The 16,625-nt window shown below is 42.3% G+C and overlaps 4 protein-coding genes across 5 annotated transcripts in view; 2 read left to right on the top strand and 2 right to left on the bottom strand.

Annotated features, from left to right (window-relative positions):
- Positions 1 to 16,625, top strand: part of LOC126556713 (mucin-5AC) — a 469,299-nt gene that overhangs the window by 70,700 nt on the left and 381,974 nt on the right. The gene's annotated exons all lie outside the window — the stretch shown is intronic.
- LOC126559387 (histone H3.3A) overlaps positions 1 to 16,625 on the bottom strand; it is a 244,656-nt gene that overhangs the window by 55,608 nt on the left and 172,423 nt on the right. The window lies entirely within an intron of this gene.
- Positions 1 to 16,625, bottom strand: part of LOC126556958 (hemicentin-1) — a 186,995-nt gene that overhangs the window by 16,044 nt on the left and 154,326 nt on the right. For both annotated transcript variants that reach the window (XM_050212538.1, XM_050212539.1), the window contains exon 13: positions 14,089 to 14,310. In XM_050212538.1, the coding sequence (XP_050068495.1) occupies positions 14,089 to 14,310 (222 nt within the window). The remainder of the gene's footprint in view (positions 1 to 14,088; positions 14,311 to 16,625) is intronic.
- LOC126557535 (uncharacterized) overlaps positions 1 to 16,625 on the top strand; it is a 272,688-nt gene that overhangs the window by 137,780 nt on the left and 118,283 nt on the right. The window lies entirely within an intron of this gene.

The raw sequence follows: 16,625 nt of genomic DNA, 5'->3' as shown, positions 1-16,625 counted from the left end.
ATCGCCGCCGCCTACGATCCACAAAGACCGTTTCGAAAAAGTGCAGAGATCCTTCTGAAGGTTTGCTGCCCGAAAATCTTTGAGGCCTGTCCTTCCTCATACAGACCTAGTTTCGATCTCCATATCGAGTCCATCGATCATAATCCATATAGTCTCCTTATTCGTGGCATAACGAAATACTTGGTCACGTCGGCCATCTAATGCCTTATTAGGCTTGCAGAAACATCGTATTAAGATAGTCAAGTTCTCCCTACGGAGGAACGATTCCTGTGGGTGTTGAACATCGGTTCTTCTGTGTAAAAACCGATGCCACTGTTACCTCCACCACTGATTCGATCCAGACAAAACTCTACATATTAATTTGTTATTTGTCAAAGTAGACAATTTACCGGCTGGAAAGAGATAACAGAGCATCAAGCACTTTTATGTATTTTGCTAGTACTAGGCCATCCTCACATTGACACTCACTGTCTGCATTTCGAAATTTACCAACAGCTAACTCAAACAGTCTGCATAGTGATTAAGCTTCTATTAAGCTGAATGTTTGCTTATTTTTACTCCCGGACTGCCCCGGAGGCACCAAGCCTTCGAGAATCGGGAATGCAAAAGTTTGTCAAACACCTACTCTGCCGAGGGTGAGTGGTGAAGATGAGCATGGCGAGCATCTAAGGGCAAACACACAGCTTTTCCGTATTGTGAAGCACTGCCAACTCGTATCGCCCGCACAAACGATTGTAAGTTCGAATGGAACTGTAATGCTACACCAGAGATGTATGAGTTATCGCTGTTTAGGTATGGAGTAATTATAATGCTCCACTGTTGACCGCTGTTTTTGGAGTGGCTGGCATGGCACCGGTAGCTAGGGTGCAACGGAGAACCAGTTTGCATCAAGCACAGAGGGTACGATTTTTCGTTGCACCGTTCATACACAGCATGTGCTAACGGCTGAAGGGCAAGACGCATTAGTGCTCTAATCAGCAGTGCGGTGTGATGTGTGTCTATGTATGGAAGATAGTAGATAAATTACAGTAAATATTTTCCAACGAATGAGAAAGTTTTCCAACAAACAAAACGCACCCATCGACACACACACACACACACACATACACAAGTGTAGGGACAGGTGGTTCGTAGATGGTGTGTGTTTGATCAGAGGCAAAAGCTTCTGCCTTACCGACGAATAATTGGTTCTTGTTTACACTGGGTACACCCAGAAATTGCTTGGGACGGAGAATAGGTTGCTGTGCTTCTCAGACCACTATTGGTGCTTTTCACTGGACCCAGCCAGCTGCCAGGATCAGGTGTCGGTGGTATGTGTGAGCATTAAAACGGTATAGAATTATTTATAACTTTGTCCAACACTCACAAGCACTCTGACTACAACAGTACAAGCACACTGATTTTGAAGGTGCCAACCGGCACCATAAGTGTGGTTAAATTTAATTCCCTTCCAGGATAGAAGCGTTGATTGGCATTGGAAAGAAAAATTTTCAAAAATTTTCCCTAAAAATCAGACCAGTTCCCTAGCGGTGCTATGTGTAGCCCCTTTGCTTCTTTAGTATTTTAAATTAAAGTGCAAACAAGCCGGGCTGCAAGATGGATTAGTCACAGAAAAGGTGAGTTAATTGAATGGGATGCTACATTACAGAAAAGGTTAAAAAGACGGACCCTTTTTCGGGGGGCCTGATTAAATATGAGCAAAGCGTCAGTGATTTAAACGTCGTTTGATTATCTCCTCCAGCAGACTGACTGCTCTGGTGGTGGTGATTGCGTTGATGCGTCAGTTCTCAAACCTCCCCTTCATGGAGTTTATTATAAACGAAGTTCCCCCATTACGGTACGTTACGGTGGTTGACAGTGTGCTAGGTTCATTCCCGTTCTACGTGGCTGTGTCTCAATGGTCCGTTGATAAGCTCAATTCATATAAATTGCCCACAACGGGGAACGATTCGTGGTAGAAAAACTGAAAAAAAATGGATCAAACTTCCACACCCCGTCGTGAGCGTGATTCACGAGCTCGCGGTCAATTTACTCGTTGGCACCCGTACCCGGCGTGGTGGTTACGAGTGGTCATTTCCTGTCCATGCCTCGTGCTTGTGGCCATTGGATGAGTTTTTTTTTTGTTGCTCTCTTTCTTTCTACCTCTACCCAAACGACCAGTGGATGCGTGGCACGTACTCATCGATAGTCGTAATTTTTCTGGTAGTCGTGAAATGAATATTCATCATCGGTCAAATGCGCGCGAAACGCTCGGACGGGAACCTCCCGGAAATGGACCATGATGATGAACTGAGCGCGCGTGTATCCTGCGGCAAGGATATTCAGATGATTGGGCCAGCCGACCGTTCCCGACGCTGTACGGTTTGATGGCTGGACGATAAATTAGATTTTTATTCGATTACCTTTCAAGTGTGGTACGGTTGGTACGAAAATTCTTTGAGCACGTAATTTGGCGAGTTTGACGAGATCGTTCTGATCATCGTTTGCACAAACGGGTGTTGGGTGGAGTTTAAGGTTTGGGTTGAGGTTTGGGACGTCGCTTGGGTTTGAAATTTTGCCAAACATTATGATATGATTTTTAACTGAGTGTGCTCGACGGTATGGGTGAGATAGTTGGGAGTTTTGAGTGATTGACTATTGATTAACAAAACAGATGTAGACTGACCGCGTAGAATTGATTGTCTAACATTCAAATGTTTATACACGCTGATTAATGGATTAGCGTGTAATTATCTTGCTCTCACGTTTGACAAAAGCTCTCTTATTATTAATCGGTATTATGGTAGTAAAATTGTTCATATCTCTAGGTTGCACAAAGAGCTTGAAACTTTACGAAAGCTTTTGCTCTAATACTTGCATTATTGTTGCCAATCGGGAGCCATTTGTTTTTGAGTTACGGAAACGATGTCGCATAATTAATTTTGACGATTGTAGTTCTTTTTGCAATACATTGTGGGTTTTTTTCTTGTAGTTATAGTATCTCTGGCCATTAGGCTGCGTCCATAAATTACGTAAAGCAAGTGCGGTTCAATGTGTAAGCAAACTAAGCTGCAAGCAAGAGGAGCTTTCGCAGGGCCTTTAGAGAGTTTATACCCTTTAAGAGGGGTTTGAGCATTTGATTATTGGATATTTAGAGGGCCCTAGCACATAATTATGAGACCTCTTGGAAGATGGAAAGCAGCTGTTCTATCGATGGCAGAGATACCCTGGGAAACCCCTCTCCATTTTGTTGATTTGACCCCTTCACAGTCTTGTCATTGTGATGGTAAAAATGGTTAGAAAAATTGTCACAGTTTTTTCACTTCTGTTTGGTTTTTGTTCAAAACCAGAATATTTCACCAAAACAAAAAAAGCACAGAACAAAACTGACAACGGCAAAAACTCTCCACTTGCCCTCGACTGTCTCGAACAAGAATGTCCCGTAACATATGTTGAATTTTAGGAAAATATTTTGTTAATTAGAGATGAGCGCAGTTTTCTTACATAATTGTGTAGTTTTGTAACGCAGAGATTCTTCTTCTTCTTGGCCTAACGATTGTCTAAGGACATGCCAGGAGTTCTTATTAAACTGGTGAAAAAATGTACAAAACTGAGAAAAATATTTCCTTCAGCAGCAAGAATTGTGATCATCAATGAGAATTCTAATAATTGAGAGAACTTCGCATCGTTTCTGCAGTAAGTGATGTTTCTAATCATTTACTGTAAGAGAAACTTTCGAGCGCTGCGTTACAAAGTTGAGTTTAGAATACACCACCTTAAAATTATAATCACTGCCGTTAGAACTTTGGTACCTAACGGCCGTGCCGTACTGGGCAGTTTTCAATATTCAACACATTATTATTAACTTAACTACTTTACGACGAACAGTGATGGACCAGTGCGATGGGATTAAATTTTCTGCTCAACTGCATTAATTAATAAGCACACTCAATCTCGATCCGACCAATTAGCGTTTAATCCCAGCATTCGAAACGCTTTATCTGTACTGGTGTTTTCGTGTTTGCTGGTGCATTACCACGCGGGAAAAGCGAGAACAGCGGAAAGCGGAGTTTAATGTGCTGCCATTTTTCGCACCTTTTTTTTCCTCCAGCTCCTCCTTTCCCATTTTACACCTTCCTCTTCTCTCGTCTGTTTAGCTGAACAGTCAAAATGGTGGAAGAATAAAAGTGTAGATCCCCCATCGTTTGGTGGGGAACGCTCATCTGCGACTGATGCAAAAGTAAATGAGCTTGAACGAAAGGCGCAGGCAACAGTGGCCCCAAGGTTATGGAGGTTTTGGGGGAGGATTTTTGTTTTTACTTTAACCCTGGTGTTGGTGCTGTGCTATTGGGGCGGTGTATTTTTTTTTGCACCCTGCAATTATGCCATTAGTATTATCATCGGCTAAATGGTGAGACATAAAACACCATTAATTTGCCTTTGGCAGTGTGGCAGCGATTGTGATTTTCTGTTCGGTGCAGAAAACGTTTGGTCCCAACGCTATCCCATTTGGACAGGCGGGTGGTTATTTTCTGTCCAGATTTTTATGCCAATGTTCCCCCTGATGATCCTTGGAAGATGGGTGGAGCCTTTTTTTTCGGGAGGCTTTCGCTTGTCAATGCTCCAGGGTTTGCCCTTCGATGATGTTATGGTTCTATATCGTGCCTTTTTTCCGTTGCCTGCCATACAGCTAACATTTGTTTCATAGTAGAAAACCAAAATAGAACCAACGGTGGAATCCGATCCGTATGGAGGAAAAATAACTGTAACACCACTCGGTTTGGGGCGGGTCGACTCATCAGCGTGGTTTGCTGGTAGGTGTAGATAGGGGATTGGCGGCGAGAAAATCGTAAAAATAAATTACTCCACTCGTAAACATAAAAATACACATTTGCACATTTGTAAGACTATAAAAGCTAATAATGCTCGGGTGTTTGTGAAGCAAAAGACTCTCGAATCTGACTTTCGCACGTTTCGAGCAGGCAACTGCTACGTAGCAAAGGCCACCTTTCCGGCAAAGCAAACGGAAGGAAGTTGTGCGAATATTTTACGCGCAACCAGGAGTGGCATCTGCCCGACCGACCATGCATCATCATTCAAGGGGTACGGCTCGTGTTTCCTAGCTCGCGAGAAACAAATTCTGACACCGGTTGGGAACTAACAACGTTATTTTGGGACTCTCAAACACTGCGAGCAGTGAAAGCTCCGCAGAGACTTTAGCTAAAATCGGGAAGAATTGATTGTTGTTGATTTTACGTTTTTTCTCCATGCACGAGACTCTCGATCCTTGGGGAGCATATAATATAAGCAGGGGCGAGCAAGCTTTCCCCTGCTTGTCTGTGTGTCTATTTGTGTTTGCTTTTATTTTTCATCACAATTCCCATTGTTTGCTATCCCGTGGGGGGAGGCGGGCGTGCATTACTAGTCCCGAAATGGGGCAAGCAAAAGAGCGTGCGGCCGTTTTTAAAATTGATCCATATTTCGCATTCCGCGTAGAAGTGAGAACGATAAATGAAATAAAATTTTAACTTCCCCAATAACGGATCGTTATCCGTTTGTCGTTTTATCGTTTCGTTTTCTCCTGCATTCCCGTTTCCATTGCTTCGGTGGAATCGTTTTGTCCCTTCACATTCATTCCAGCTGGTTCTATTTTTTTTACCCCCGGTGTCTCTCATTCGTTATCGGAACCGTGTCATCCGCGGCGTTTATTGAACTGTTTTTTATTTTTATTTTTTCGGTGGTAGCGGAAAAGCTTTATCGTTTGTCTTTTTTTTTTTTTCATTCGAACGCGCTTATGTTCAATGGTTTCAAACGGTTCTGTTGAATGGTTTTATTCGGTTCATCGAGAAATGGTTGAAATAAAAAAAACACTTGCATTCCGCAACAACAGATATATAAAATCGCCTTTACGCTTTGGTGTTCCTGCGCAAAGGTGGGACCGTCCTGGAGGTGTGGGTTTTTTTTTCTCACCGTTCGTCTGCCCAAACGATCGGAAAAGCGGGTTGGTCATTAAAAAAATACTCTACTAAATTTGCACCTAATTCAGCGCGCGAGTGAATATAAATTTTATGGGCACAAGCTTATGGATGGAAGATGCTTTTCGTTTTGTGCTAAACGCAGCATTTACGGCATCGAAATTGATTGTAGTGAGGCAGAAGTGTGCGCTGGTGTCTGTTAGAGTTTTGATCGTGGGTTAGAAGTGTGTGAGTATTAGTGACAGGACAAAATACAAATGGAAGCAGTAATTTGCAAACCCTTAACGAGGCCGATGGTTTTAGTTTACGGTGGTAGAAGCTGTTACTAAAATAAAATAATGATGATTATTTATTCGATTGAGCATTCAGTGGTTCTTTTGAAGCGGTTAGTGAAACTTTAGTATTAAATAATTGAAAGGTTAACAAACCGGGGATTAAATATATTTTTTTTCCACGCAGTGAGTACAGATGATTAATCAGCGCGAATTTTAAATGAACAGAATTAAAAATGTTTAAATCTGTAATTGGACTAAAAATCCAAGCTAGGCGAAGGAAAACTTGGATTTTACGGAAAAAATGCTGTGAATTTTGAGTGGAAATACAATGACCTCGCTGCAATTCACAAGGCAACGGGGCTATCGCTTAACAGAGCGTTCAAATTAAAAAAAAATTATAAAAGTAGTACAATTTCTAACCTTCTCATTACATTGCCAGTGTCTATGCTAAAGAGAAATGTGCTATAATAACAGGTCGGCTGATAATTTGTTCGGTCTGCCACCGAGATCGCCCTCGTATATGTTAATCCATCTAATGTTTCGTTTGTTTCAACCTTGGAACGATTTCTTTCAAAATTTTACTGCATTCGGGCAATAACTTAATGATTTAGAGCATTTTGTGTGGCACTCCTTTGTGTTTTGATTATTCATAGAAAAGAAGGAATTTCTCGTGAGGATTAAGTATTGCTTTTTGAAGCGAAAAAATAAAGTCGAAGCCAAAAAATGGCTTGATGAAGAGTTTTTGGCTACTGTTTTATCATAATCATCCATCAAATATTGGTGTTCTTAATTTAAACGTGGTGGAATGAGCGCTGAGGACAACGAAAACAGAGGTAGTTACCGACATAAACATGAAGATATCCACAAAATTTATAAAATCAACCGTAATATGGAGTTTGATCGAGATCGCTGACACCCTAAAGATATCAAAGGAACGTGTTGGACTTATCGTTCATAAGTATTTGGATATGAGAAAGCTCTGTGCAAAATGGTTGCCGCGCGAGCTCACATTTGACCAAATACAACAACGAGTGGAGGGAAATCCAATAGACAGTCCATCGAGTGGGCTGTACACAATGAATCCACTCCAAAGCGGGGAAAAGGCAACGATCAGTTGCCAAGGTTATGGCGTCAGTTTTTTAGCGACTCGCAAGGAATAATCTTCATCGACTATTTTGAGAAAGGAAAAACCATTAACAGTAACTATTTAATCAAGTTTTTGGAGCGTTTGAAGGATGAAATTGCTGAAAAACGGCCAAATTTGAAAAAAAAAACAATTGTTTCATCAAGACAACCAATCGTGCCACAAATCAGTGAAAACAATAGCAAAAATTCATGAATTGGTCTACGAATTGCTTCCCCGTTCAGTGTATTCCACCGATCTGGCTCTCAGCGAGATATTCCTTTCTCCGATCTCAAAACGATGTTCGCTGGAAAGCATTTTTGAGTCGGATGAATAGGTGATCGTCGAAACAGAGGCCTATTTTGAGGCAAAGGACAAATACCGCTTCAAAAAGGTATAACAAGATTAAAAAAAATGTGTTATACTATCATAGGCCAAACAATTATCAGTTTTCCTGTTAGATCGTATCATCAAACCTGAATCGTCTAAAATATTCATGGAAATTATGATAAAATCACTTAAACAGTGCTGCACAATATCCCAAATGCACGCAAGTACTTCTATCAACCAAACGCACAGCAAACCATCCCCCGGTAGGCTCATAACCATCGACATTTGGATCTGAACGGTTGATAAAACTGTTGTACCGAAATCCCTTACTACACGCGCCCATTCGTCGGGGAACGTCGATAAGCGTGCGACGATAAATTTATTAATCTCTACGTTTGTTGCATTAAATCAGAAGCCCGACCGAGTGGCGCTGGTACGAACTTGCGGTAAACCAGGAAAACAAACGACCCTTATCGGAGTTTGCTTGTCTGTGATAAGGGATTTGCACATCAGATGCACCCTCGCGCTTCATACGCTCCCAGCATGATTGTCGGATTGTTAGTGATTCTTTTTTTTTTTTGTTTGGAAATAGTTTGTGCCTCATTAAACTGACAGTCAGGCCCGTTCGCTTTTCCATCAGCGTTAAATGGACGCACAACGCAATATTGCCGCATTATTGCGATTGTTCCAATGGGTAATCTGATTAATTTTCAATAAATTTCGCAGGGCTTAGGGTTGGGGAAAGTGTCGTTAGTGGGGGCTGCCATCATTATTAGTACTATTAAAATGTTGTTGTACCACCACGGGTTTGCCAGTTTCGGTTCGATCATCATCATTTGACCCGATCGAAGCTTAAGCCGTTCGATAACATACATAAACCGGATGTACCGTGGGGTTTCGATGGGTTTGGGTTTGTTGTTTTTTTTCTTCTTCCACCCTGTCTTTATTATGCTTTCGCTTCGACATACTCCGGGATCATAATTTACCCCTCATCCGGTAGAATCCGCACATCCCCTCCTCGCGGTACTCCTTCGCTCCTTGCCGGCTAGGTTCGTGTTAATGGTGCGTTAGAACGGGAGCCACGGAAATCATATTCCGCAGTACGGCCACGAACGGATGGCAATATTGTGTGCCGTATTATTTATGAGTAATAGTTGCGAGTTTACCATTTTTCTTTGGCCGAGCTTAAGCTTAACCGTAGCTTAACGGTCGACAGGGCAGTAGGGTTGTTATTTTTGTTTTTTTTTCACGTGCGAGCGTGAAAATGATGAAAAATCGAAAAGAAAAGAAGAGATTTTCCATCAAACTTACACACATACACACAAGCACTCACACAAGCTTGCCAGGTAAGAGCAGGAAATAATAAAAAATGAGTACAGAAGGATGGTGAAACCAAAAAAAAAAAAACCCTTTTCCACACTCACACAAACATGATGCGGGAGAAAACATGAAACAATCGACATGGTGCAATTAAACAGTGCGTACAGCAAATTCAAACTACAGCACGATGATTGCCGTGAACTGTTGTTACCGGTGAATGTGCTTTAGTAACGAAGTTAAAATATTTAACCCTCCGAAACACGATCGAACCATGTTTCCGTAGCACCCGTGTACGTTGGGTAATGAAGGGCGAGAACGACGGTTGACCGAGCGGGAGCGGAAGAGTCTTCCGATGTGAGACGTTTTATTTTGCCCAACGTATTGAATAATTAATCACACTGCTAATAATAAATAATTCGGATTATACAACTATTTCATTGGTGGCTACCCTTTTAGCGAGGCAAGAATGGCGAGGTCTGCCATTCTATGGGTGGAATGTGTGCATTCCATGGGAATGGCGGGAGAATGGTAGCAAAAGCTGGGATTATGACGGCTTCGTACAGGTACAAATATACACACTACAACATTTGGCACAGTGTTTGCGTCTGAAACCCATAATCCAGTACACTAACTGGTTCGCGCTCTTATCGCACCGGACGGGCGGTGAGTTTTTGGGGACCGGAGGGATCGATATTGATCCGATTTGGTTCGGTGTCCCGGATGGTAGAGTGTCCGTGGATTTTAGCTGCACACTCCGCGAGCGTACATATTTGGTGAATTATAATTATCCGTTTATTTGATTAGCAATCGATTCGCCGCGATTCCGGGCATTGGAAAAGGGTAGTGATATAATGTGATTTTTTTTTTGCTTATTTACGAGCCTACATAGTGAATGTCTGTGTGTATGTGATCTCTGTTTGGTTGTGTATCCTGTTCAATTGCAGCACGTTTGAAGTGGCCAACCAGCTGGCAGTCGGAACCGTTGGTTGATGATAATTTTAATGATGCTCTCAATGGGAACTATGCATGCATGTGTGTATGTTTGTGAACGAGTGTATATGTTGAAAAAAAAAACAACCCTCGGCTTAATGAGGTCAAAATAAAGCCCGGTTGAAGTAGGTGGAGAGTTGGATTTGATGTATGTTTTTTCCAAGCATGTCACGGGTAGGATGTTTGTTTCAATGTTTGATCGGTGGTTTCAATATTATTATGAACCTGGTTGCTGTGGGGAAGGATTGTCATTTTTGCCTCATGCCTCGCCTCGCATGGCATTGCGTAGCTGGGAGGTTGGTTTAGTTTTCTAGCATCGGCGTTTTCACCAACTAGCAGCAACTTTGGTCAACGCGGGAGCGACAAAACAGAGTAAATAAAACAATGTTGTGATCACAATGTTTGCAATGAAGGGTGCTATAGTACATTTTTTATTCTTAGAATAGAGGGCTTGTTGGTACAGTAGGTAGTCCTATCATCATCTTTGTTTATGTTTATAGTTGTTGACTTGTGGCTTTTATAAAAAGACAAAGTCTTCCAAGAGTAGTTTAAGAGGCGGTTTAGAGTTATGAGGAAAAGGTGGAAGATTCACGGAGACGACCTTGAAAGCGGAACAGAGAGAAATTGTAGCCGAAGTTGTTGCTGAAGACCGATAGTGCTCTTCAACAGTCGGATATAGTGGGCTATACAGAAGAGATCTATGAGGAGGGCAACGAGAAGGGAGTTTATAGCTTAAGCGGTTAAGCCTCGAGGAGACATGACAATAGCTATGTATTTCAGGGAAGATTGAACCCAACAACACTATCATGGTCTTCAGGCAGAGGGGATAGGGGGCCTAACAAATCAGACTCAGTGACAAGAGATCTAGTGAACGAAATCACACCACATTTAATCGAACAAACGAACAGACCGTTCTTGTGTGGGCTACAAATGCTCCTTCAACTTGATGTTGGGAAATTGTGGCTCTGTACGGTCCTTGTACAACTTTAGACTGTTTAAGGGTTTTTTTTATTGAAGGGATAATTATGAACTCTTTTTCGAAATGTATTAAATTCTTGCAAAGTTCGTAAATACAATCGATTAATCTATTTTCTGATAGATCGGACTCTCCTGTCTACTGTTCAATATAGCCTTGGAAGGTATCATACGAAACGCGGGGCTAGACAACGATATCCGTGGCACGATTCTCTACCGGTCTCTTCAATTTCTTGGTTTCGCGGATGACATTGACATCGTTGGCAAGACGACAGCGAAGATGTGTGAGGCGTACACCCAACTGAAACGTGAAGCAGCAGGAATTGGATTGATGATCAATGCGACGAAGACGAAATATCTGCTTGCCGAAAGCTCTGATCGTGACAGAGCCCGACTGGGAAGCAGCGTGTTAGTCGACGGCGACAACATCGAGGTAGTAGAGGAGTTCTGCTATCTTGGGAAAAGTCGCTGGGGGCCAGATCTGGAGAATACGGTGGGTGGGGAAGCAATTCGAAGCCCAATTCATGAATTTTTGCCATCGTTCTTAATGACTTGTGGCACGGTGCGTTGTCTTGGTGGAGCAACACTTTTTTCTTCTTCGTTCTTTTTTCGTTCGTCAAGCAACCAAAAGTTGCTTGACAAAAGACGCTCTGTCTCACAAACTAATTGACATACAGACGTCAAATTTTGACACGAATCATTTGAAGGTTGGTGCTATATAAAAATATGCATATGCATTTAATACTAGCGGCGCATTCTATGTGTCAGACCGGGGACTTATCAGCCAACCTGTTATCATAACTTCGGATAACGATGTCAGCAGCAAAATACGTTCAGGGATTGTGCCTACTACGGCCTTCACCGTCTGCTGAGATCCAGAAGACTTCGAGACCGCACGAAATGTGAGATATATCGCACACTGATTCGCCCGGTGGTCCTATATGGCCACGAGTCTTGGACCATCCGAGCGGAGGATGGCTGGGGCATGTTATGAGGATGCCGGACTAATGCCCCGCCAAGAAGGTATTCGTCAGCGACCTCAAGTTCGGCACGAGGCATCGGGGTGCACAGCGAGTTCGTTGGCTGGATCAGGTGAAGGTAAACCTGTCGGAGATCGGGTGCCTACATGGATGGGAAGCTGCAGCCAGGGATCGAGTGTCCTGGAGATCTAATGTTGATCGGGCCATGTCACGACGACGTGCTCTTTAAAAGAACAGGCCAACACAATAGAGGATTTCAATTGAATATACGTTTTTTAATATCGAGAAGAACTTGACATTTCTTTTATTACTTGTGACACTAAAGTTTTATTCAAGGATCATTTGAAAACATCATGGTGATATATTACATAATTGATCAGTGTTCATGTTAAACATATCGCAGTTGACTTTGTATACTAAGAGTTACTTCCCTAAGCCAGAAATTGAAATGTACGACAACGAAAGAATTGTCCCCCTGGGTACGATCGCTACCCTTCAAACTATGCACATTGCTTCACCTTAACTTTGCGGTTTTATTTGCTGACTAAAACACTCTGTTTGCCCGATTGAACAATAGAGGTAGATTATTTACCGACCTAGCTTAAGCAATAATCTACCTTTCAGCACCATTGTCCATGGTAAACGAACACTAAACGGGTGTTTGCAGTTGAAGTTAGAAGGTAGCAGATTGGCTTCAAAGCTTCCAAACAATTGGCGTGAATGACGCCGCTTCCCGACACCACATACCGTTGGAATTAAAGAATAAATGAGCATGGAATCATCGGAACCACGGAACTCCGAACTAACTGATGTGAAATACCTTGGAAAAGCAGGACTTGGGGTTTCAAATTTAAACCGTTTTAAAGCAACCCGACGGATTAAAGCTAATATAGTATAATGGTAATAATTAAGATTAAACAGCTTTTGTAGCACCTTCATTAGTGGCAAAGACAGAAAACATACGAGCATACTCGTAGCCACTATGGCTCCTTCTACCTTATCGCAACGAATGCTCTCAATTTCTGGCAGTAGCATTCATCCACTTTTAATTTCTTTCCGGCACAATCACAACTCATATTGGTGTGAATGTGTTAACGAGTCGGATGTCTGTCTGGTTGGATCACTTCGAAGTTCTTTCTTTCCCAACACACACGTACTTCCACAATCGGTCAAGAAGTAATGGTAATTGAGGAAAAGACTGGTTCGGCTTGCAGCTGCAGCGAAGAATTACGTTTTGTAAGCGGGAAGTTTTGTAAAGTACCATTTACGCTGAACAGGATGTCTACGGATCCGTTCACCTTTCAGCATCGCAGGATGCAGTGCACAATTAAGCCGTGCGATCGTGCCAGTAACGAAGTGACCTCGGCAACGACCTTCATAACGAGTTTACACAAAAGATAGGAAAACTCAAATGACATCCGGGCCACTTAAGATAATTAGATTTTAACAGCAACCTACCGGCACACCAGAAGCACTCACTGACTGGAATTTCATGGCCGCGGGGCCATCGAATGCAAGCAAATTTCTCCCAAAAACCAACCCGTGGCGGGTGAATCTAAAACTCCACTCTTTCATCAACGGGTTTGGTGCGGTATAAATTATGCACAACACATTCGAAATGGTGGTGGTGATGGAAGTGAGGGACGAAAGATTCGCCGATGGAGTTTTGCTCAACGAGTGATGTGCTTACGCTGTTCCATTCACAGAGAGCGTACTGTTTGATGAAAAAGGAACAAGTTTTCGTTTGATTTGTCTGTTGAAGTATCGACTTGCAGGTGCAATAGAGCACACAGGAGTACGATTGGTAGAACTGAGTTGTATTTAAAAAATAGGAATTTTTATATTGCAATAAAGTAATTTTGCGACACTTTGTTATCAATTTTATAATTTACCAAAACTATACGAAAGTTTACCTTTTAACAGTTCGTTTGTTTTCACTAATGATATAATACAATCAACCTTGTGCTCCACGTTTCTGTTCCCAATGGGTATGCAATTCACTTACATATTAACCGATCTTCCGATGCATGAATTGCATCATAAATTGCGTTTCGTAGCGAAAGCGCTTGTAAATGGCTGACGTTCGTTTTTACTACGATCCAATGTAAATAAATGCATTAATTAGAAGGTGGGTAGCCTACCTGTTTGCTTTTCCGCCGCTTTCAATGTGTATGCCTGCAGCAGGATCGGTTCACTGCGGCCGCGCATGTTCGTGGCATAGATGACGATCTTCAGCAGCAGCCCGGCATCCAGCCCGTTAACGGTGAAGATTGGCAGTTTGGAGGACACGTTAGCGAGCAGGACGTGCGTCTGCTGGTCGTAGATTTCCATCACAAACCACTGCCGCTGCCCGCCATCAAATCCTGGAAAACAAGGGGGCGTGGAATAAATAAAACCAATTCTTATGCAGCGTTATATTTCCATCTACACTTGTCGATGCAGTTGCAAGCTTTTTACTTAAAACTCTTTTCATTCAGCTTTATGTGAATATTCAATTATTGAAATGGAAGTACAGGGAAAAATGTCATTCAATAGCGCAATGTTTCCTGGCACGTGTGTCCTAATGTCAATTTACCAGAATTATTATTTTTGGAAGACCGCTTTGAGTGGTTCTCGAAATCCAAGAGAAGTTTCACATTATTAAATTCAAACTAGAATGAAGCAGAACAAACGTCCAGCTTTGTTTGTCAACTTTTTGTGAGCAGCTGTCTGTTTGTAGTACAATGCTCGGCAACATATCAATTTGCTCCGATGACTTTAGGGGTATCAGTGTGGAGCAAAACCACATCTAGTTGATGCTAGTTTTTTTTTGTGCCATTTCCTGCAGCCATTAAACTTTTCCAACCTTCCCAGATAATTGTCACAGCTGTGTGGCAGGATTTGTTTTTTGTTTTGTGTGGCTATGGATGGCGGATTATTGTGACTGTATCTGTCACAATGTTGTCGCAACCCGCCTAATGGGCGATTGAGTTCCATTTTGTTACAATGAACAGAGGTTAGGTTTGGTTTTTGCTTAAGTGGAATCAAACGTGCAAAAAATGCATTTGTTTTTTAGGGGTGGTTTAACTGTGCGACAAGGTTGCAGGGTTTTATAGTATTACTTTTGTTTTTACCTACACATTGTTCCATCGTTCAAGTGGTTTCATTTGCCGAGTGTTTAGTGTAAACGAAACTGACAGCATTATAGGTGAAAGCATCGAATATGAAAACAGTGTATCGGATATACATTTGAAGCAAAAAGTTGCAAACTGTAAGTTAAAAGTACCGTACAAAAATATGCTTTAGTGAGCATTACTGCTTTTTGATGATGCTTAAACATGAAAAAGGAAGGCTTAAGTCTGAAGTGAATTTAAGCTCATTTCCCTGTTCGTTGGTTTTGTTACATTTGTTACATGTGCATTTGCCCAAGGGTACATAAAATGACGACAATTTATATTATTTATTATATATAGCTTTTAAATTTCTTTACAGTTTCTTTTGCTCGATGCATCTCCAATAAAGGAACATCCTTTAACGGCGTACACATCATCATAGATATAAATGGAAAAGGGAATCCTTAATGCCTTACTCCAAACCTTTCCCTAGTGAATTGTTTGCTATTTTCATTCACTTTACGCCATTGTCTGTTTTCACCGGTTTTGCTTTTCGTTTTCGTAAAGCAAAATTAAACCAACCAACCATGGTAAGCACATCGTTTACACTGGGAGAAAGCTGCTTGCATTGTAGCGATTGAAGATGCTACTCGCTATCGCAACAAGCAAGATGGCCGTCGTCGCGTAAGGGATTGATGCAACTCTCGAATGTGCAAGAAGCGCACGAAGAAGGTACCCGGGTGGTGCTGTGGACGTTAATTTTATTTGTTGAATTCCTGGGACTAACAAAACAAACCTGCAAACAACCTGATGAGATGCTCTCACTCTTTTTCAGAGGGAACGTTTCTCCCTGTTTATCGTTGGCCGTTGGTAGGTGCAAGGGTCGATGGAGGAATGTGTCTGGAAGTTTGTGGTAATTCGATGACTTTACAGTAAATTAAAACTGTCACGAGATGCGACGTTTGAATGAGATATTCGTACAGCGGTGTCGGTGCACTTTGGATGTGCCATAGTTCTTCGTTTAGTGGCTTGTTTGCTTTTTTTCTTCCCCCCCCCCCTCCCAAACCCTCCACCCTTTTTCTGGTGACAATACTGGTAGGGAGCAAGCAAAGCAGAAACGTTCTCCTTCCGAGCAGTACTGGGAAGCGACACAGGATCGGAACAACCCTAGGGACGGCAGAAGACAAATATCAAGTCGGAGACCTCTTAAGGATTGCTCACTCCATTCATTCGACTTCTTTGACTCGTTTGCGGGTGCAAAGTTCAGGTGGTTCAGGTACACCAACAAGACCAGCATTCTTGGAGCAGCAGCAGCAGCAAGAACTTTGAACCACTTTAATGATGTGCCGCCATCATTTACCTGGGTTGAGGTTTCGCAGGCTATGCTTTTCACAGGGTGTGTGTGTGTGAGTAACTGTTTGTTTCTTACCGGTTTTCGGCAACCTCAAACCATCTGCCCCACCCTTTCGGCGTCCGTGTGACACAGTTTACGGTGTGCACGGTGGACGTATAGCGGGTTGGCCCGGATACTAAAGTCGGTAATGGTATTTGCGAAACGTCAGGAGTAGAGTTTATGTGGGTTGCAG

Source organism: Anopheles maculipalpis, chromosome 2RL, assembly GCF_943734695.1.
Source record: "Anopheles maculipalpis chromosome 2RL, idAnoMacuDA_375_x, whole genome shotgun sequence".
In the NCBI taxonomy this organism is placed as follows: Eukaryota; Metazoa; Arthropoda; class Insecta; order Diptera; family Culicidae; genus Anopheles; species Anopheles maculipalpis.
The sequence above is the reverse complement of the archived record's forward strand: the minus strand, read 5'-3'. Positions and strand labels throughout refer to the sequence as shown.